This window comes from Filicampus tigris, chromosome 2 (assembly GCF_054856515.1).
Source record: "Filicampus tigris isolate MCC_2025a chromosome 2, RoL_Ftig_1.0, whole genome shotgun sequence".
Lineage (NCBI taxonomy): Eukaryota > Metazoa > Chordata > Actinopteri > Syngnathiformes > Syngnathidae > Filicampus > Filicampus tigris.
Window position 1 is genome coordinate 7,355,855 of NC_141218.1, and position 20,527 is coordinate 7,376,381.

Genomic DNA, 20,527 nt, shown 5'->3' on the forward strand with positions numbered 1-20,527 from the left:
CTCCATTTGCCCCCCCGCCCCACCGTACATCGATCAAATTGGGATCAATAGTTGTTTTTTAATCAGGCGCTGCTAGGGACACCCCTTCTCTCTGATTGGTGCATATGTGGGAGGCGGACAGACAGCCTGTTTTGTGATTGGTCATTCTTGACGTCATTCACCCGTGCTGGCGTGTCCCCCTGCTCTGACTGGTGTAAATTTATACAGGCCGTCTCGCAACTACGAGAGACGATGCCAAACAGCGCGCGCGGCCTAACGCTAGCTATGTCGTCTCGTCGAGGTACATTGGACACGCACATACACTCCAAACCCACGGTATGCAATGTTTGTTCGCGCTGGGCTTCGCGGAGAAGTCGAGTTAGCACTGTGCTCGCCACTTCCTACAAACTGCTAATGAGAGGCTAACTGTCCGTTGGGCTTGGTCCGCGATTGGCGCATGTAGCTTCCGGTGGGCGGGACTAAGAAAAGGCACTTTACTTTTCTATTTTTGCCCATCACACACTTGGGGTGGACGCGAGAATCTTTTGGCAACAACACGCTGGAGAAGACACAAGTCTTCAGACCAAGTAAGTCCCTCCCACAAAACAATAGACGTTTGTACATGTAACTAGCGGATATTCTGACAGCATGCTGCACACAGAAGGCAAAGGTGTAAACGGGGTGTGTGGAGACATGCAGAGAATTCCCAAAGCTTCATAAATATTTAGTACAGTAGTTGTCAACTGTTGTTACCTAGGGACCGTCATTTGAAATTTAACTCTTTATAAAAATGGCCTTTGCAAGCATACACTACTATAAGTTAGGAATAGGACTTTCACGTGAAATTTCAGGATGAACTAAAACTGCACTGTAATCTTTACAGATGGACTTCCTTGGCCTTTTGCAAACTTTTGGGAAGCACATGTCAAACTATTCAACGTTAAACTACTTTGTTCTTTGGCAAGGATCTGGAACAGCTGGAAGATGATGTCACTGGACAAGTCCGAAAAGATCTCCATCGGCCGTCAGCCCAGAGCCCCAACGAACGGCAGCGGTCAGAGCAACCTGGCGGCGCCCGCTCAGCGCATCCCAAGGAAGCGCTACTCTGTAGGTGTCGCCTTCAAGGGGCCGGCCAAGCGCCGTCGCCGCGTCCGCAGTGACAGTCAAGTGGAGTCCCTGCTGCCAACTCACTTCCTGTTGGGCGGGAACATCTTCGACCCGCTCAACTTGAACTCGCTTTTGGACGAAGATGTCAACAGGTGAGGAGGAGCCGAGATCCTGGCATGGAAAAATGCCACGCCTCTTAAAGTCGGATACACTTACATTCATTAAAGCAATTTCTTTCTTTTTGTACATTTTCTTAGCATTTGTACCCGTTTGTACTTGGTTGATTCCCACCACTGCCAATATCTATTATGTAGTTTACCTGTAGCACCCCTGTGTCGCTGAGCTGCCGCCTTTTTTTCATTTGTCATCATCAGGGCAACCAATCAGACGACTCCAGAGTGTTCCCCCCTGCCATCCCGCAGTAGGGACCCCGTGGACATCCTCGTTCCCCGAGACATCACGGACCCTTTGAACCTGAAGGGCGAGGGAAAACGAGGCGGCGAGGCGGAAGGCGTCCTGCTGTCCCCCCTCAAGTCCAGGAGGAGACACAGGAACCATCATGGCGGCGACAAGGAGGCAGTGACCCGTCCCATCTTTCCCTCCACAGATGGACTGACTGGTGAGGCACATGCTTGGCATGCACACAGTACAGTCAACCTCACTATTTGCGTGGGTTGGTGACCGTGGCTGTTAATAAGATGTGTGGGAGGGGGAAAACTATATTTAAAAAAAAAACGTTTTCAATATGGTCTCTATTGGCCATTCTCACCTTCCGCAAAAAAAAAAAAAACAGTACCTAAGTTTCATTGTGACAGTTCCAGTATTGTCCAGAGAGGGAAGTGTGGCAGTGTCTCCTCTTCCTTGTGAACTCAACACGGCCATCACCTGTCGAGAGGACGTCGCCCCTCCTCCGATCCTCCCCCGGAGACACTCGCACCCACCCCCGGGGGCGGCACGCAAATCCGGAGACCGGCGCCAAAGGGGTCGACGGCGCACCACCTCGGCGAGGTCGACGCGTGCTGTCGCCGACACGGCGGAGGCGACCCGGTTTCACACGCCGCTGGCGGGAGGGCCGGGACCAGCCAGGTGAGTGTTCCGGCTGAAATGCAAACACTGGAAGGTCATTGGAAGAAGGCTCGTAAAGCAGTGGACAATTTCAGGAAATTTGGATCGGGATCATATTTCAGCATAAAAATAAACATTCAGTTTTGTCCCAAGCAGAGTTGCAAATTATTTCAACATATGTATTTGTAAGTCGAACTTTGTCAAGTTTTAGATCTTTTTTTTTTTGAGTAATTAATTCCTTCATTGATTAATAACATACTGTATATTCAACTAGTTGTTTTAGTCAGGAATTAGATGATGCAAAAAGGAGTTTTCTATTAAGACCCAACCCCACCCTTCAATTTCATGTCTTCCCAATAACTCATTTCCAATTTTGAAAATTCCTGATGTTTAGCTACCCTAATTGGCTGCTGGTCCACGTGACCGTTGCTCGGCAGGTGCGCGCGCAAGCCTCCAGAGAAGAAGGACAAACACCGCTACCAGTATGGCAACCATTGCCGCTTCTACAGCTACCACGGTTTCTACGGCAATGGGTGGGAGGGGCGCGTGGGGCCGGCGGAGGACGCGCGGCTCCGCTTGCTGCAAGCCGATTGGTTCCGAGACAAGAAGGTGCTGGACGTGGGCTGCGGCGCCGGTCACCTGACGCTCACCGTGGCCCGCGCCTTCAACCCCGTCCACATCCTCGGGGTGGAGCTGGACGGGCGACTGGTGCGTGCCGCCAGGCAGAACATCAGGCACTTCCTGTCACATGACCTGGTCGAGGAGGAGAGGAGGAGGAGGAGGAGGAGGTGCTCCCTCACCTGCTCCTCCTCCTCAAGTCGAGGAGATGAAAAGAAGGAGGAGCCGAAGGAGGACGAAGCTGTGCGTCTCATGGCCTTCCCGCTGTCCCTGAGGGTGAGTCGCGGTCCTCTGGCCGCGCCCCCTCTCCTCCTCGCCGCTCCCCCGCCCTCGCGCAGGTTTCCCAACAACATCTCCTTCGTCCAGGTGAGTGTCGCTCACCACTTCCCCTTGGTGGCCGTCGTGACTTGGTGACGCCATTTTGTGGTTCCTGCCACAGGGGGACTACGTGGCAGCGCAGGAGGCGTGGCCCGGGAAGGGTCAGTATGACATCATCATGTGTCTGTGCGTGACGAAATGGGTGCAGCTGCAAGCCGGCGATGAGGGCGTGGCCCGGCTCTTCCGACGAGCCTATCAGAGCCTGTCGCCGGGCGGATTGTTCATCCTCGAGCCACAGCCGTGGCGACGCTACGGCCACAGCAAGAAAGCCTCGGTAGTACGCACGCGCACACACACACTGGTCGAGGTTCGCTGCATGATTTGATTGACGGGACTGGTGTTGTCGCCCAGGCAACCACATACCATCACTACAGGACTTTACAAGTGAGACCAGAGCACTTCACTTCCTACTTGATGGACAATGTCGGTTTCAGCTCCTACAGACTCCTCACACACACTGGTACGCACACACACACACACACACACTGCCATGCGCACCCGCGCAGGCACACACACACACACACACACGCACACACTGATCTGAAGTTTGTTTCCAGGTGAGAAACAGCCCGTGTACCTGTTCCACAAGAAGTGAGGCCCCTCCCCCACCCCCGCCGCCCCCACGTTGACGTGAGCTCGTGATTGGATTGCGCACCACAGACGGGAAGTGACGCTCATTTGTTTGTGTTGTGCTAAGATGGGACGTTTCCCCATCATGCGTTCGGAGGGGATTTGGGTCGGTAACCCAGAAGTCCGCCTGGCGGTGTTCTCGCTCGCCTGTCACGTGTCAGCTGCTGGATTTTGAAAGTCACGTGACCATCCATCCGTTTTGTACAACGCTTGCCCTCTTTGTGCTCGCGGGTGAGCCGCAGCCCATCCCAGCTGACTTTGGATTCGAGACGCAGGATATAGGATCAGAGGTCACCCGCGGAGTCTTCCCTGGACTAAGGCAACTGAACTTGAGGTGACAGGACTTCAAATTGTAAATGTGCAGCTCCTCAGTATTTTACTTTTACCCAGTGGGTTCACAACAAAGACTTTTTTTAATCCTTAAAAGATGTGAAGGGAAAACCATATTTTAATTGGGGCCTGGCCAATATCATATTTTTTTGTGGCCGATTTTTAGCACAAAAAAAAAAAGAAATTCAAACTTCTTTTGGGCCCCAAAACAATTATGAATTACAGGCAGAACATTTGACTCTTTTACAATACTTTTCCCCTTATTATTTTTTTTAATCTTTACAACAGAGAGGAATATTCAAGTACAAATACATGCAAAAAAAAAAAAAAATGAAATGTATCTTTTGATTCAGACCTGGCAAAAAAATATATATTTATGAAGCTTTATGAAACCTTAAACCAGGGGTGGGCAATTCTGTCCCTTGAGGGCCGGTATCCTGCCTGTTTTCCATGTGTCCCTGCTGCAACGCACCTGATTCAAATGCTCATATAATCAGCTAGTTCTGGAGAAGCTGAATAACGATCCTGATCATTTGAATCAGGTGGGTTGCAACAGTGACATTTAAAACATACAAGGGCCAGAATTGCCCACCCCCTGCCTTAAACATTAAATACCATTTCCTCTATTCTGTTATTTTGTTTTGCTAGAAGTGACAACTTCACAATAAAAACCAGAGGCACCTTCCTCTCATGTCTTAACATGTCATGTTTGACAACCTTGCATTTGGAATGTGCAGAGAGAAAGTTCAACTGAAACAGGAGACATGCCGAGTTGTAAATTTCGCATCGTCATGCCATGGTAAAGTTGCCCCGCTTGACCCACTCCTCTAAGGTTGCCTGGCTGTAGCTCACGCTGGTGTGGACTCATCATTTTGCTTCTTTATTTGACCGGGACAATGCAGCCAAACATAGTTGCAGGCTTGCAGCCGATGTAATGCATAATTACATCCACAATATTGCAGTACAATATAAAATGTAAAATCAACATCAATTAAAAAGGCCAATCCACACAATTCAATCGTCGCTAATCCAATATTGCATTTCTAGGATATAAATCCTTCACTCACTTGCAGCATTGTAATACAATATACCAGTGGTTTTCAAACTTTTTTGAGTCACGGCGCATTTATTTCATTGAAAACATCTGCTGAAATTGTGGAGAAAAAAAAACGCTTATTTTAACAAGACAAGTGTTATATTGTTTGTATAAGCATTTTTTAACATTGAAAAATGACGTTATATTATAACGTCTTGAACAGGAATGAAATAAACACAAAGATAAAAGTATTTTATAATGTTTCATCTTGATACTTACTCAGTGTGAAACATGGGCCTGTTTGGATAAACATGAGTCACTAATTCGCTTGTTTCTAAACAAAGACAATTAGCTACCTGCTGCTGCTGCCACCTGCTGGTAATGGAAGAGTACTACAATGTAGTAAAGACATGATTACGATGCCAGGCGCACAAATGGGAACACCTGACAATATTGACAATATATCGCACTCATAATCACACATAGAGTGTCCAATTAATCTTATACAATATACCTCAATTTAAAAATAAAAATTCCCCTCTAATTCATTCATCAATACTGCATCAATTGATATGATGTAAATCCTTCCATCAGGCCCCGGCCACACAAAAACAGCGCATCTTTTTTAAATGTGTTTTTAGGGTTAGTTCCCCATAACATGGTATCGGTTCAACAAATGTGTGTCCAGACCAAAACGCTGAAACTTGCCCCAAACCTTTGCGTCACAAACGTCCACCATTGTTGTTGTAAATGTTGCCGTGACAACGGCACACACTCCCGCGAGAGATGGGATGGCCACAATCACATCACATGACATCAGTCTGCACAACTTTATGCTTCTCGGCATTTACTGTTTCGTGAAAACGGAAGAATTTATCATGTTTTTATTCCGCAAGACTCCGGTCGATTAGGATAAATCGATGAATCGGTCGGGCCCTTGAGATTTCTTTCTTTGTTTGTAAACAAAATATGAGCAGAAACTTTACACCGAAGACAAAAAGGGCCTGCGTTTGTCAGCTGCGCCTTCGGGTTGATTATCTATGAGGACCAAAAATCGGGTCCAAAATAGACTTGCCTCATGTTTAGCAAGACTACCCCTCGCTTTGTATGCTGCGTAGGGTTAGCAAAAACGGAGAAAAAACCCCCACCACTTCACCTTTCTTCCCGCGCCGCCTCATCATTCAAATAAAACAATCCATTTACATTTCACCAACGATGTGCGTGATTCCTTCACGTGTGATTGATTCCTGCGTTTGGGCTGGAGCGGAGTCAACCTGTCAAGCAGACTTCACTACCCAGCATGCAGTGCGCCTGGCAAATCCCTAAAGAGGATTTCCGTGGGATCGCAGGACAACATGCCGCTGAAGCGAGACGGTGAGGGATGACCCTTTTTTTTTGTTGTTGTCATTTTTCAACAAATGCTTCTTTGCCTCGTGTGCGTGTGGTGCCTTGGCTCACGCTTTGCGCGTGTTTCCAGACACTCAGCGAGCGCTGCAGCTGATGGAGGCCTGCTCTGACGGGGTCAAAGGGAGAGAAGCCGAGAAGCTGCTCAACATCTTCCAGAGTGACCTGTTTCAGGCGTTACTCGGTACTGCAATGTCACTCACGCCTTCGTGTATAGTTAGGGCTGTGCAATGAATCGAAAATTCAATTGGAATTACCGTTATTACGCTCCACAATTACAAAATTGGCATCATCGTAAAAAACTATTATTAATTGACATTTGTATCCCACGCACTGTTTGTTTACACAAGGAAATCAGACTTGAATGTATACATTTGCTGCTTCTTTAAAATTTCACGACTAATTTGATCAATTTTGTTTGGTCCAAAAGGAACGTACGCAATTATAGTGTTTCGAAGAAATGTATTGGCCGTTACATTTTTGACGTTTCAAAAATGTTCTTGTTTTGTACCAAAAAAAATGATCGTTTGAATAATCGTGATTTCAATTATTACCAAAATAATCGTGATTTGTGTTTTTTTCATCATCGGCCACCCTTATGTATAGTGCATATGTACGTATACAGTGGATATAAAAAGTCTACACACCCCTGCCAGGTTTGTGTGACGAATAAACGGGATGCGGCTGTGCTCGGACGTAATCGCGTTCAAATTCATGTTAAATGGGAGTCAGCACACACCTATCAGCATTTAAAATGTCCCTCGAATAAAGTTCAAATATTCTAGCAGGCATTTTACGTTGCGTCATGTAAATCTATTCGCTTGAAGCGTCACCTGGCTGGAATATATCCGACCGGGCCATCACGGGGCTTTTCTACACCGCGACCACGAGGCGCTCTGAAGCAGGCAGGCCAGTTTGAAACCCAGCTCCACGAGCTGCCTGTCGAGTCCAAAACATTTTTACCTGGCTGGTTCTTCCGCTTTCTTCACAGCTGACGATGAGGCGCTCTAAAGCAGTCAGGGAAAATGAATTTCCGGTGTCTCCATTACGACATCGTTCTCAGTCTTTGCCCCTTTTCAGCAATTACCTTCCAACGTGGCTCTAGAAACAAATCTCCGAATTCGCCTGACACGGTTTTCAAGTCCAGTCGCAAAGTATTTTTACTTGCAAGAACTAAGAATGGAAACGTGTGCGCAGACATCCAGGAGTTCTACGAGCTGACGGTGTGTGAAAGCCACGCGGCGAGCCGTCCGCAGACACCTGTCCAGGTACGCTTGCCGTCCCAACAGCCGGCCCGCCGTTCCTTAGCAACAGCTGCATCACTCCATGGCAACCAGAGCGCAGCCCCCTCCTCTCCTCTCCTCTCCTCTCCTCTCCTCTCTCTCTCTGTCGTCAAGGAGGTGACCCCCCCGCCCAACACCCCCCCCCCCCCCCCAGCAGAAAATAACACTCGTTGCATCGCGCCCCCCAACCCAACCGCCCGCCCCTCCGCCCCCTCCTCCTCGTTGGCTCATTGTCGACAGACGGTGGGAAGCGGAGGAGGAGAACAGCGGAGAGAGGGGGGGGCCACATAGCGCGATCTAAGTGTGTGTGTGTGTGTGTGTGCGTGTGTGTTGCGTGTGTGTGTGTGCGTGCGCGTGCACGCGTGCGTGCGCGCGTGTGTGCGAAAATGTGTGTGTGACTGTGTGTGTGGATATGGACTGCCTCTGCATTGTCACCACCAAGGTAAGAGCAGAGCGACACACATCAGCGTGCTCATGTGTGTTTTAACGTAAGCCGTCCGTATTTACACTCGCGCGCGCGTGTGTGTGTGTGTGTGTGTTGACTAGAACATACCACTCGTGTGTCTTCCACTTCCTGCTCCTCACTCGGGTCACACAAATGTCGGAAGACGGCGCCGGCGGCTGTTTCCGGGTCACGCTAGTCGCCGAATGCTAAAGCTCACGTTGTGACCGTGTGTGTGTGTGTGTGCGTGTGTGTGTATGTGCGTGTGTGTGGGGGTGTGTGTGTCTGCCCCCTCCCCCTTGCAGAAGTATCGTTACCATGACGACGACGACCAGCCAAGCCCTGGAAACGTGACTGACGGACACGCCCCCGAGTTTGCGCGCACACACCTGGACACCCTCGCACGGCCTGCTGCGATCACTGTACGTACTGACACGCATGCACACGAACATACTTTCCTGCTTGTCGCCATAGCAATGGGCAAGAAATGGGGGATGGGGGGGGGGGTCTCCATGGCAGCAGTATTTTTCGTGTGTGTGTGTGTGTGTGTGTGTGTGACATCACGTAGGGGAGGTGATTCCTGGCATGGGTGGGGGAGGGGGCAGAGATAGAGAGAGAGAAAACGCAGCAGCAGTTGAGTTGAGCACAGCGAGCGGGGGAGGATGAGGATGAGGATGACGAGCGCCGAAGAGCGTCGTCTTCTCATCGCCGGTTTTGCTCGTTAGTTCGTTTTTTTTTTTTTTTTTGTTTGTTTGTTTTTGTCTATATTACCGGGATGAGCCGAGTCAGCGATCACGGCAAGGCCTAACGAGGCCGCTCGGTCGTTCATCCGTCACTCCTCCGTCTTTATGTAAACCCCCCCCCCCCCGCCCCCTTACCGCGAAGGGGGCAAGACGCCGCGGAGACAGGAAGTGATGTTCGTGTCGGTGTGGTACGCCAAGAAGATGGGACGACGCTTCATCAACAACGTGCGCAGAGCCAAGAGACACAGACAGAGGATGATGGTAACGTTACAAGTTCACCTTTTGCCCGGCTCGGCCAATCGGGGGGCGCGTGGGGGGCGGGGATAACCGCCCGGCTCGTCGGTTGCGTCGGTCGGCATCCTGGGCAGCACAGCGTAGGGGTGGCTCGCCCGTCTGCCACACAGTTCACAAGTCGGGGGTTTGATTCCTTTCTTCCCACATTCGAAAAAGCTACGAGAGAGCCTCCTCTTCCTCGTTGTGCGATAAACGTTCGTTTTTGACCTCCATGCGCACACACACGCACACACACACACACGCAGGTGTCATGGGAAATTGAGTGTGAAGTGTAACTAACATCGCTGTTACATAATCACCGACTCCACAACCTCCTCCTCCTCCTCCTGGACATAAAACGTGTCAACTCCTCATCCTTCCACCTGCCGCACACCCATTCCGCTCCCCCGCTCAAGTCTGAATTTATTACCTCCGCCAAGCATGCAGCTTCAGTCAACCTCTGGAAGCGGCGAAAAGACGCCCGTAATTGGCGCTCCATGCTAAAGACAATCAAATTTGCTGGTGCTAATAGTTTCAACTGTAAATATATCGCAAACTATGACCCCTCCCCCCCAGACACTTAAATGTCATTTTAAATTCATCCTTCGACATTAATCCTAAAGAATGAACGTCAGGTGATTGTGAAATGTGCAATTCAACTCACTTCACCATAAGCAGCGGTTTGGTAAATAGTGAACAATATTTAAAGTCAACCTAAACATGTTTTTTTTCAAAAATATGTTCTATGCAAGCCCACTAGTTGAAACAAAGCATTCTGATGAATATTGCGTTTGTGGAATATGAGTTAAGCAGCAAAGTCCACCCCTTTTTAGCCTTCTCTGGGGGCGGCCATTTTGTCGCTTCCGTCGACTAAAAATGACATGGCAACTACTCAGGGCTCAGGTAACGGCCAATCACGACTGACCTGTTTTCTGAAGCTGAGCCGTGATTGGTCGTTACCTGAGCCGTGAGCAGTTGTGATGTCATTTTCAGTCGACAGAAGTGACAAAATGGCCGCCCCCACAGATGGCTAAAAACGGGTGGACTTTGCTGCTTAACTCATATTCCACAAACGCAATATTCATCAGAATGCTGTGTTTCAACTATTGGGTTGATTTCCCCTTTAAAGAAAAAATGGATTCAAGACACTCCCGATTGAATTTAGTTTCAAAGTAAACAAAAAATAAATAAATTACGCTTTGTCTATTTCATACAACAGAACAACTTTGCCTTACGAATGCCCCCACTAGCTTAATGCTAACACTCAATGGAAACATAATAGACTGGCTCACCGATAGCATTGATAGTTGCAGTGTTCTTTCCCTCCAAGCAACGGATATTTGACCACAAACAGTGCAGCAACATAGACAGACAATCTCACATTACTCACACACATATGTTCTTTTTACTAAAAAAACAAAAACAAAAAACAACAAACAAACTAATATTACAGCAGTCTACTAAACTCATAGTACAATAGTTGTGAAATTATCCTTCATATGTGTCTGCATAACTATATTATACTGTTACTTGGTGGCCAAAGGGGGCAAACCAGAATGAGCAACACAATGAATGAAATGAAATAATTCAATCGTGTACAAACTATTTAATTCTTTTAAATTGAGTTTGTTTTGGACAAGTCACAACTCCAAGTGTATAATAGAATATAGTTTCCTTATTAAACATATTACACACATTACTTGAAATCATACAGCTTGACTGAGAAACTAACTATAGGGAGTTTTTTAAGTTTAACCTGGGTTGTTAGTGGGGAGTGCACATGTCTACAGTGCACTTCGGCTGTGTTTTGGGGGGGAAATCAAATCATCTGTAAGCTGTTTCTTTTGAATGATGTGGGATGAGTTTGAAATGATATTGAAGTGTTTTGGGTTTGTCGTTTATTGGTTAGACTATCAACATCGGCAATTATGAATATCTTTAAGGGGGTGTCAATTCCTCTGTTTTTATGCCTTGCCCCCCTCGAATAGTGTACACTGGTAGCGCCATCTCCTGACTCGTTGCACAATCCGCACGCAGGACAGGCGGAAGTGATGTCATAGCAACGGCCGTGACTTGAGCGAGAGAGAGACGCTCGTTGTGGCCGCCTGGGCCCTGAAGGCGACTGTTGCCGTGGCAACTGGTCGTCAGTAGTGGGCGAGAGTGGGGCGGACGAGATACGATTTAACTCTTAGTGTGTTTTTGCAGATGAACGGATCCGAAGGAGAGTTGGAGTATGAGGAGATCACACTGGAGAGGGTGAGCGCACACACACACACACACACACACACTCTCACTCTCTCTTTCCTCATCATATTCGATGTTACGCACAAATAACGCTTGTAAACATTTTCCAAAAGAAAAACTGTTTATGAGTAAATTAACCTTAAAGCGGAAGTCAACCCAATCCTTTTTTCAAGAATATGTTCTATGCAAGCCCACCAGTTGAAACAAGGCATTCTGATAAATACTGTATTTCGTCGCTGTCCTGTGAAAAACACTTATGTCCAATTTTGTGGAAAAAAAATCATTTTCACATTAATGCGATCTCTTTAAAGTGAAAACGCCATTCACTTAAAAATAAGAAAATTGAAAAAAATGGACATAAGTGTTTTTCACAGGACAGCGACGATTTGTGGAATAAGAGTTAATCCACCCGTTTTTAGCCATCTCAGGGGCGGCCATTTTGTCACTTCTGTCTACTAGGAAAGACATCACAACTACCCAGGGCTCAGGTAACGACCACCAATCACAGCTCACCTGTGATTGTGAAGCTGAGCCGTGATTGGTCGTTACCTGAGCCTTGAGTAGTTGTGATGTCATTTTCAGTCGACAGAAGTGACAAAATGGCCGCCCCCAGAGATGGCTAAAAACGGGTGGATTAACTCTTGCTTCACAAACGCAATATTTATCAGAATGCCTTGTTTCAACTAGTGGGCTTGCATAGAACATATTCTTGAAAAAAATACGTTTGGGTTGACTTCCGCTTTAAAATCATAGTGTAACTGTACACCATCGTTTAATACATTGGTTGGGCTTTAATGCTCCCTGTGTCAAATTTTTCCGTTCTTCTGGCATTTAATTGCTCTTAAATTGAATAACACGGTGTGAGGTATGCCCACTTGGGCATTTTGGAAGTCACAAGCTATCATTCGGCCAATTTTTGTTGACTATAAGAGACGAGCGCTCATAACTAAGTTTGCTAGCTTGATGCTATCACATGATGGGGAATGGCATAGATGAGTTAACTCATAGCATCTATCTAGTAGTGTTATAACGCTTTAAACAATGGATATTTGAACACAAGGCAACAACAAATGTAGACCATATAAGCATGTATCCGTTATCCTAAAAACGAGTCATTTTACAGCAGCTTACTGGGTCACTTATAGTCGTATTTGGGAATCTCGTATTTGTTTAAGGAGGTTGGAATGGATTAATGGCTTTAGCTTTAGCTTTTTAGCTTTCATTTTTGTTCTTGTTGCTTGTACGTATCTCAAGGCAACAGTGTGTCGTTGAGAAGTGTAACTGTCACCTGTGCGCGTGCAGGGAAACTCTGGGTTGGGCTTCAGCATCGCAGGAGGAACCGACAACCCTCACATTGGAGATGACCCGTCCATCTTCATCACCAAGATCATTCCTGGAGGAGCCGCCGCGCAGGATGGACGTCTGAGGTGCGCACGCGTGCTCGCGCGCGCGCGCACGCACGCACGCACGCACACACACACACCAACACACCAACATTTGCGCCTCGGTCCGCAGGGTGAACGACAGCATCGTGTTCGTCAACGACGTGGACGTGCGCGAGGTCACTCACTCGGTGGCCGTGGAGGCCCTGAAAGAGGCGGGGCCCGTGGTGCGGCTCTACGTCCTGAGGCGACGCCCGCTCAGCGAGCACGTGGCCAAGATCAAGCTGATGAAGGGACCCAAAGGTAGGAACGGAGACGTGTGAGGTTGACCCCCTCCCCCGCACCCCCACCTCGGAAAGGAGGGATTCTGATATATTTCGGCGTCAGGTCTGGGCTTCAGCATCGCCGGCGGGATCGGCAACCAGCACGTCCCCGGCGACAACAGCATCTACGTCACCAAGATTATCGAGGGCGGCGCGGCGCTGCGGGACGGGCGGCTCCAGATCGGCGACAAGATCCTGGCCGTACGTAAGCCGTCTGTGTCTTTGTTTGTATTTGTATCCACTGGTGCCACCCCACCTGACGCTGTTTGAGCTTTGACCCCTGCAGGTCAACCATTTGTCTCTGGAGGACGTCCTGCACGAAGACGCCGTGTCGGCCCTGAAGAACACGGGAGAGGTGGTCTACTTGAAGGTGGCCACGCCCACCTCGCACTACATCCACCCGGCCGAGCGATTCAGCCCGCCGGACCTCACCAGCTGTACGTCCGCTTTTCGAAATAAGCGCGTTCTATGTGGAAATGAGCAGAGGAGCTTAATATTGCGTGAAATGAATGGCAATTTTCTGTGAAGTTTCAAATACTTCTTTTATATAGACCATGCATTTAAATTAATTAAAGTGGAAGTCAACCCAAAACTTTTCCTTACAATAATAAATTCTATGTAGCCCCTTTAGTCTAAACTTGATATTCTGATTAATATTCAGTCTGTGGAATACGGATTAACCAGCAAAATCTGTTTTTAATCCATCTCAGGGGGCGGCCATTTTGTCACTTGTTGACGACTGAAAATGACATCGCAGTTGCTCGGGGCTCCGGTAACACGCAATCACGGTTCATCTTCGGAAAACAGGTGAGCTGTGATTGGTCGTTACCTGAGCCCCGAGCAACTGTGATGTCATTTTTTTAGTCGACAGCACGTGACAAAATGGCCGCCCCCAGAGATGGATAAAAACAGTTGGATTTTTTTTCTTAACTCATGTTCCATAAACGCTACTGTAATCAGAATGCTGTGTTGGGACTAGTGGGGGCCCATACAACCGCTCATTGTAAAGAACATTTGGGGGTTGACTACCACTTTAAAGATCAACACAAATTTCCAGTGTCCCAAAAATACCATTGAAAATGTGTGGAAGCCCAACAACTTTGAACGAATGCGGTTCACGTCGTTGCATGTGGACATGTTTCCGTCTCCCCCATGCAGCCTACATGGAGCCGGACTACATGTGTGATTACCCGCAAGCCCTCCCGCCGCCGTCCCCGCGCCGCTACTCGCCGCTCCACCGCGGCATGATGGTGGAGGACGACTACGGCCGAGAGCCTCGCCGCGTGTGCGTGCAGCGCGGCGCCAGCGGCCTGGGCTTCAACATCGTGGGCGGCGAGGACGGCGAAGGGATCTTCATCTCCTTCATCCTCGCCGGGGGTCCGGCGGACCTCAGCGGAGAACTCCAGAAGGGCGACCAGATTCTGAGCGTGCGTGCGACACACACGCGCACGCACACGCACGCGCACACACACACACACACACACACACACCCACACACACACACACACACACACACACACACACACACACACACACATGCGGACGGCATGGCAGTGGCATCACGCCTTGATCAACAGTATGTGCGTGTGCGCAGGTGAATGGCGTGGATCTCAGGTTTGCCACCCATGAGCAGGCAGCTGCAGCGCTCAAGAACGCCGGTCAAACGGTTACCATAGTGACACAGTACAGACCCGAGGGTGAGTGCACTTGTACAGTATGTACGCACCGTCGGCCAAGGGGCGGAGCCACATTGACAGACTGCCCGCCCAGTAAGATTCATGGAAAAATACTTTAACATTTTTGGGAAATGATTTTTATTATTATTCAATTATTTTTATTGTTATTTATTTTTACAATTATTTTTGAATTTATCTTTTGTTGTGTTTTTTTTTAATTTTATTGAATATTAACAATGGCATAATTATGGTTGTCTAAGGAAGATCTGAACATCATATTTTTCAGTCATTTTATTTGAATATTCGAAGAGAAATAGTCAGGCCCGCCCTGATTTTTCCAGGCCCACCCATTAGCCATGTTCTGGCTCCGCCCCTGCCGTCGTCATGTTGACATCAGCGTGCTTACAAAGTCACATTGTCCATCTGTGTGTGTGTGTCTTCGTGTGCACTTGTGTGTTCTGTGTGTATGTTGTGTCTTTGTCAATGTGTGCGTGTGTGTAGAGTATAGCCGCTTTGAAGCCAAGATCCACGATTTACGTGAGCAGATGATGAACAGCTCGCCAGGAAGCCTGCGAGCCAACCGCAGCTTCTACGTCAGGTAACTGACACACACACACACACACACACACACGCACAGGAAGTGTAACTCAGCGAGGCGTCAACGCCATCCTGTGTGTCGCAGGGCCTTGTTCGACTACGACAAGACGTGGGATTGCGGCGTCCTGTCCCAAGCTCTGGACTTTAACTTTGGGGAGGTGCTTCACGTGATTGACAGCTCGGACGACGAATGGTGGCAGGCAAGACGGGTCAACCAGCAGGGGGAGCTAGAGGAACTGGGATACATCCCGTCCAAACACAGGTGCAGCACTGCAGCCGCCATCGCGTCCGCCTTGCCTTTGACGACTGACGCCTGTGTGTGTGTGTGTGTGTGTTGGGGGGGGGGGGGGGGGGTGTTTCAGGGTTGAGAGGAAGGAGTGGTCGCGGATGAAGACTCAAGGTGAGTTTTGTGGCGATAACGAATGTGATTATGGGATGAAGAGGCAACCTGTGACCGCTGTGGTTTTCTCCTGAAGGTCTGGTCCAGAGCTACGAGGCGGTGGCGCAGACTGAAGGTGGGTTTGGGGACTTGAAACAAGAGGCAGTGAACCTCCTCATATTTGCATTGCAACGCATTCCGGCTCTGTGGCGGAAACAAACAAAGACCTTATAACAGTGGAGACGTATCATGTCCTTGAGAACAATTACTGCTTTCCTATTAGACATTAGGCTTTGGTGCAGTCTTATGCAGGGGTGGGTAGAGTCGCCAAAAATTGTACTCAAGTAAAAGTACTGTTACTTCAGAATAATATGACTCAAGTAGAAGTAAAAAGTAGTCATCCAAATATTACTTGAGTAAAAGTAAAAAAGTACTTGGTGAAAATACTCCTCAAGTACTGAGTAACTGTAGCAACGTCTCATTTATTTATTTATCTATTTTTAAAACAACCATTCAACCAGACGAAAATACACAAATCTACTCAAGTAAAAGTAAAAAGTATAGCGATTTAAAACTACTACTAAATTTCCCCGAACTTACTCAAGTAAATGTAACGGAGTAAATGTGCAGTAACTCGTTACTACCCACCTCTGGTCTTGTGGCATGACAGGAAGAGCACAAAAACAGATGTTTGAATTTTTCTGTAAATAGATGAGGGTAGGAGGATAGGTTCTGCGCGGGGGGGGGGGGGGGGGGGATTGGTAAAGGGCGAATAGGTGGGGGTCCACTGTAAAGGGATGAATTGATGGATAAACTAACCCATTGACCTGTCTTCTAATAAAAGGAGAGGATTTGTCAAGTGGATCATATAATGATGAGTTGTGAAAGAACAACAAAGAATACATCTGCAGTCTATTGTAAATGACACTCGGATAAACGCTCAAAGATTGTAAAAAGGTGTAGCAACCTTTTTTTCTCACATAGTGAGTACACGCACATGTATGTACGCACCGTGAGCATGTTGACATCAACGTGCTTACAAAGTCACAGTGTCCATCTGTGTGTGTGTGTGTGTGTGTGTCAATGTGTAAGCACTCACATAGAATGTAAAACATGAGCAAGTGAATGTGACGAGCCACTAACGGCTGTCTCCGCAGTGGACTACGCCCGACCCGTCATCGTCCTGGGACCCACCAAAGACCGAGTCAACGACGACCTGCTCACGGATTTCCCGGACAAGTTTGGCTCCTGCGTGCCACGTGAGTGTGAGGGATGAGCGACTCGCTCGGCTAAAACTCAACTCGACGGAGACACGAACTACCGTGGTGCCTTGACTTACAGTCGGACTGAATTACGACCTTTTTGGGATACGAGCCCTCATTCTAACATTTATGGGGTTTTTTTTGTTGTTTTTTTTTGGTTGGACATGCAAGCCAAAACTCCAGACACGAGCGCTGTATGGTGGAAGTCAAGTCAACTCACTTAAAAGGGAAATCAACACATTTTTTTCAAGAATATGTTACCAGCAGGCCCGCCAGTTGAAAGACAGCATTCTGATTAATATTGCGTTTGTGGACTTTAAGTTAAGCAGCAAAATCCACCCATTTTTTAGCCATCTCAGGGGGCGGCCATCTTGTCACTGAAATGACCTCACAACTACTCAGGGCTCAGGTAACGACCAATCACGGCTCAGCTTCAGAAAACAGGTGAGCCGTGATTGGCCCTTACCTGAGCCCTGAGCAGTTGTGATGTCATTTTCAGTCGACAGAAGTGACAAAATGGCCGCCCCCTGAGATGGCTAAAAACGGGTGCATTAACTCTTATTTCACAAATGCAATATTTATCAGAGTTTATTGGGCTTGCATAGAACATATTCTTGAAAAAAATATGTTTGGGTTGACTTCCACATTAACAATAAGCCACAATTTGGCAAAGAGTGAACAATTCTTGAAAAAAAGAGTCTTCAAGCTGTTTATTACCAATCCTAGTTGAAGTTTACTGTCAAACTAAACCGAAAGCATGGAGAATTACACATTGTGTTATTAAAACAAGCAAATCTCTTAGACCGGGGTGCCCAAGTCCAGTCCTCGAGAGCCCCTATCCAGCCTGTTTTAGATGTTTCCCTCCTTCAACACACCGGACCGGACTTGGGCACCCCCGTCTTAGACTTTAGTCAGCTCGCTAATGCTAATGCTAACAAATAATGGCAAAATGTGTAGCAACTGATATTTGACCACAAACGTGCAGCAACACATTTAGACATTCAATATAAGAGTACTCACCGTCATAATTCTTTATCCTCTGCAAGGAGCAGAGACGTGTATATTGTACAGATGTCGAAATACAGTATGTCCGTCTTATACTGCCTCCATGTGGCCAAGTCGGGCATCCATTCAGTTGATGCAAAGTGTGACGATTTTCTTTTGTTATTTAACGTCATTACTACTGGTATGTTTTTATAAAGTGTAATATTATATATTACAGATATTTTCCTCATAAAAAAGGGAACATTCTTGCACATATGTGACTTTCTCGCCCCTCCGCAGACACGACTCGCCCTCGCAGGGACTACGAGGTGGACGGGCGGGACTACCACTTTGTGGCGTCCCGCGAACAGATGGAGCGCGACATCCAGTCGCATCACTTCATCGAGGCGGGCCAGTACAACAACCACCTGTACGGCACGTCTGTGCAGAGCGTCAGACAGGTGGCCCGCCAGGTGAGACGCTCCGCCTGGCTCAGCTTGAGGTTGCCATGGCGATGCTTGCACGTGTGATTGGATCAGCGCTGCTGCTGTGTGTGTGTGTGTGCGTGCGTGCGTGCGTGCATGCGTGCGTGTAGGGCAAGCACTGCATCCTGGACGTGTCGGCCAACGCCGTCAGGAGGCTGCAGGCCGCTCAGCTCCACCCCATCGCAATCTTCATCCGACCGCGATCTTTGGAGAACATCCTGTGAGTCCGGCAAAGCCACCCGCGGACTGGTCGGGAACATATTCTTATATTGTGTGTGTGTGTGTGTGTGTGTGTAGCGACCTGAACAAGCGTCTGTCTGAGGATCAGGCCAGGAAAGTTCTGGATCGAGCCATCAAAATGGAACAGGACTTCCTCGAGTGTTTCACCGGTAAATATCTCAACTTTGACACATTTTATGTTACGTGTCTTTTGTACGGTAGTTTAGTCCTTCCAAATACAAATGACTGTTCTGAAATCCGGGCTAACGCATATCATACACATTTACACAAAGCAATCAGAATGGTATATACCGTAGACAAATATGAACACACAAACCCCTTATTCAATAACTTGAGACGATTACATTTGTAGAAATTATGAAACTGACAAATCGATTTGAATGCGCTAAGTTTTTGATTGATAATGAAATGCCAGAGAACATTAAAATAAAAAATGCAATTATTTTGCCAGGCATTTCGACCACTTCCATTAAATGACATTAAAATTGAGCTGTATTTCAATAGAAGGAGCTCAATGGTGGAATGAACTAACACTGGAATTTAAGATTAAATCACATCCACTTTTCAAATGTTAAATTGCAAAAATATCCATCCTAATCTCCAGTTTTCATCCCATGTGATTTTCACATAAACCGAAATTCCATGTGTCCCCTTTTTGTTTCAATTTCATTTTTTTCTGTATCCATGTACCGGTAATTAAATGATCAAAATTCACATCGTCCTCTTTAAAACCTATTATGAAGTATCCAGTTGTTTACTGGCTTGTAAGAAAAAATGAAATAAAATTCTTTACATTTTTTATATTGATGTATCCTGGGAGGGCTTAATCTTTCACTTTTACCCTGTACATATATTTTTTTATTTTTATTTTGCCATTTGCAAATGAAGCGCTGTGGTCTGTGAATACATTTGCGGATGCGCCGTCTATTGGCGTCGTTTGTGTGCGTGACCGTCAAGCCGTTAACGTGTGTGTGCGCAGCCATCGTGCACGGGGACACCTTCGAGGAGGTGTACCACCAGGTCAAAGTGGTCATCGAGGAGCAGAGCGGCCCCTACATCTGGGTGGTGACCCGCGACCGGCTCTGATTGGTCAGCAGAGTGCCCCCCCCCCCTTCCTGTGCACACGTTGTGTATCCATGGCAACGACGAAGCAGGCCAAGTATGATCAGTGTAGAGTGTAGGTAATGTGTTTATATTCTGCTATTTATTTACAGATTGATTGATTGATGGATGTTATATACACACGCAGTGTGCGTGTGTAAATACAACAATGGGGCTCGAGCACACACACACTCGCGCGCGCACACTCACACACACACACAGTGAATTCAGGGCTTTGAAATCACATGATGCTTTGCTTCGAGCACATCAGCAGGTCATATCCGAATTCCCCCAACACCCCCCCGAGAACATGGACTCTATCTCCCACAATCCCTTTGTGCAACACTGTGCCACGCCATGGCTCCGCCCACCTCCACTGTACAGCACAGAGACTCAGTGAGCGAACGCTAATAGCTAACGACTGTCAATCGACACTTCCCAATGATTACCCCCTCACCCCCCCCCCCTCCCCGCCGCTGCATCAGCGGGAGGAAAAAACGGCGAACGAATTTGTGGAAATCTTGGAATAAATCTTGGAATAAATTGCTAAGAAAAAAAAAAAAAGT

The 20,527-nt window shown here is 47.6% G+C and overlaps 2 protein-coding genes and 1 long non-coding RNA gene across 7 annotated transcripts; 2 read left to right on the forward strand and 1 right to left on the reverse strand.

Annotated features, from left to right (window-relative positions):
- Nucleotides 1-86: 86 nt before the first annotated feature.
- On the reverse strand, nt 87-9,553 carry LOC147151148 (uncharacterized). Of its 2 annotated transcripts, none has more exons than XR_015085861.1 (3): nt 9,295-9,553; nt 1,406-2,185; nt 87-1,257 (listed from the first exon to the last, which is right to left on the reverse strand). It is a non-coding gene; the product is annotated as an uncharacterized LOC147151148 (long non-coding RNA). The 2 variants fall into 2 exon arrangements; XR_015085862.1 differs by lacking the exon at nt 9,295-9,553 and adding an exon at nt 8,384-8,556.
- mepceb (methylphosphate capping enzyme b) lies at nt 161-4,792 on the forward strand. 2 transcript variants are annotated; one of them, XM_086024631.1, is made up of 9 exons: nt 161-566; nt 945-1,238; nt 1,461-1,705; nt 1,902-2,172; nt 2,589-3,135; nt 3,209-3,421; nt 3,499-3,607; nt 3,705-3,738; nt 3,845-4,792. In XM_086024631.1, exons 2-9 carry the CDS (start codon nt 964-966, stop codon nt 4,113-4,115), a joined length of 1,965 nt encoding a protein of 654 aa, XP_085880757.1. In that variant the 5' UTR covers nt 161-566; nt 945-963; the 3' UTR covers nt 4,116-4,792. The 2 variants fall into 2 exon arrangements, with proteins under 2 accessions (XP_085880757.1, XP_085880758.1); XM_086024632.1 differs by having other exon boundaries at nt 162-566; nt 3,705-3,991.
- On the forward strand, nt 6,476-20,513 carry dlg4b (discs, large homolog 4b (Drosophila)). Of its 3 annotated transcripts, XM_086024630.1 has the most exons (20): nt 6,476-6,517; nt 6,621-6,731; nt 7,745-7,815; nt 8,578-8,694; nt 11,494-11,544; nt 12,835-12,959; nt 13,048-13,217; nt 13,302-13,438; nt 13,524-13,674; nt 14,396-14,664; nt 14,832-14,934; nt 15,415-15,511; nt 15,596-15,772; nt 15,873-15,910; nt 15,987-16,025; nt 17,047-17,148; nt 18,436-18,608; nt 18,731-18,840; nt 18,918-19,009; nt 19,840-20,513. In XM_086024630.1, the coding sequence occupies exons 1-20, from the start codon at nt 6,499-6,501 to the stop codon at nt 19,944-19,946; spliced, it is 2,259 nt and encodes a 752-aa protein (XP_085880756.1). In that variant the 5' UTR covers nt 6,476-6,498; the 3' UTR covers nt 19,947-20,513. The 3 variants fall into 3 exon arrangements, with proteins under 3 accessions (XP_085880756.1, XP_085880754.1, XP_085880755.1); XM_086024628.1 differs by lacking the exons at nt 6,476-6,517; nt 6,621-6,731; nt 7,745-7,815 and adding an exon at nt 8,066-8,272; XM_086024629.1 differs by lacking the exons at nt 6,476-6,517; nt 6,621-6,731; nt 7,745-7,815; nt 8,578-8,694 and adding an exon at nt 8,866-9,276 and having other exon boundaries at nt 19,840-20,512.
- Nucleotides 20,514-20,527: the final 14 nt, after the last annotated feature.

What these genes read in the sequence shown, in the direction of transcription:
- mepceb (XM_086024631.1), top strand. Translation starts at nt 964, where the DNA reads ATGATGTCACTGGACAAGTCCGAAAAGATCTCCATCGGCCGTCAGCCC. An exon ending in TTGGACGAAGATGTCAACAG is followed by an intron (nt 1,239 to 1,460) that starts GTGAGGAGGAGC and finishes TGTCATCATCAG; the next exon opens with GGCAACCAATCAGACGACTC. An exon ending in GCCACAGCAAGAAAGCCTCG is followed by an intron (nt 3,422 to 3,498) that starts GTAGTACGCACG and finishes GTTGTCGCCCAG; the next exon opens with GCAACCACATACCATCACTA.
- dlg4b (XM_086024630.1), top strand. An exon ending in GCTGATGAAGGGACCCAAAG is followed by an intron (nt 13,218 to 13,301) that starts GTAGGAACGGAG and finishes TTTCGGCGTCAG; the next exon opens with GTCTGGGCTTCAGCATCGCC. An exon ending in GGCGGTGGCGCAGACTGAAG is followed by an intron (nt 16,026 to 17,046) that starts GTGGGTTTGGGG and finishes CTGTCTCCGCAG; the next exon opens with TGGACTACGCCCGACCCGTC.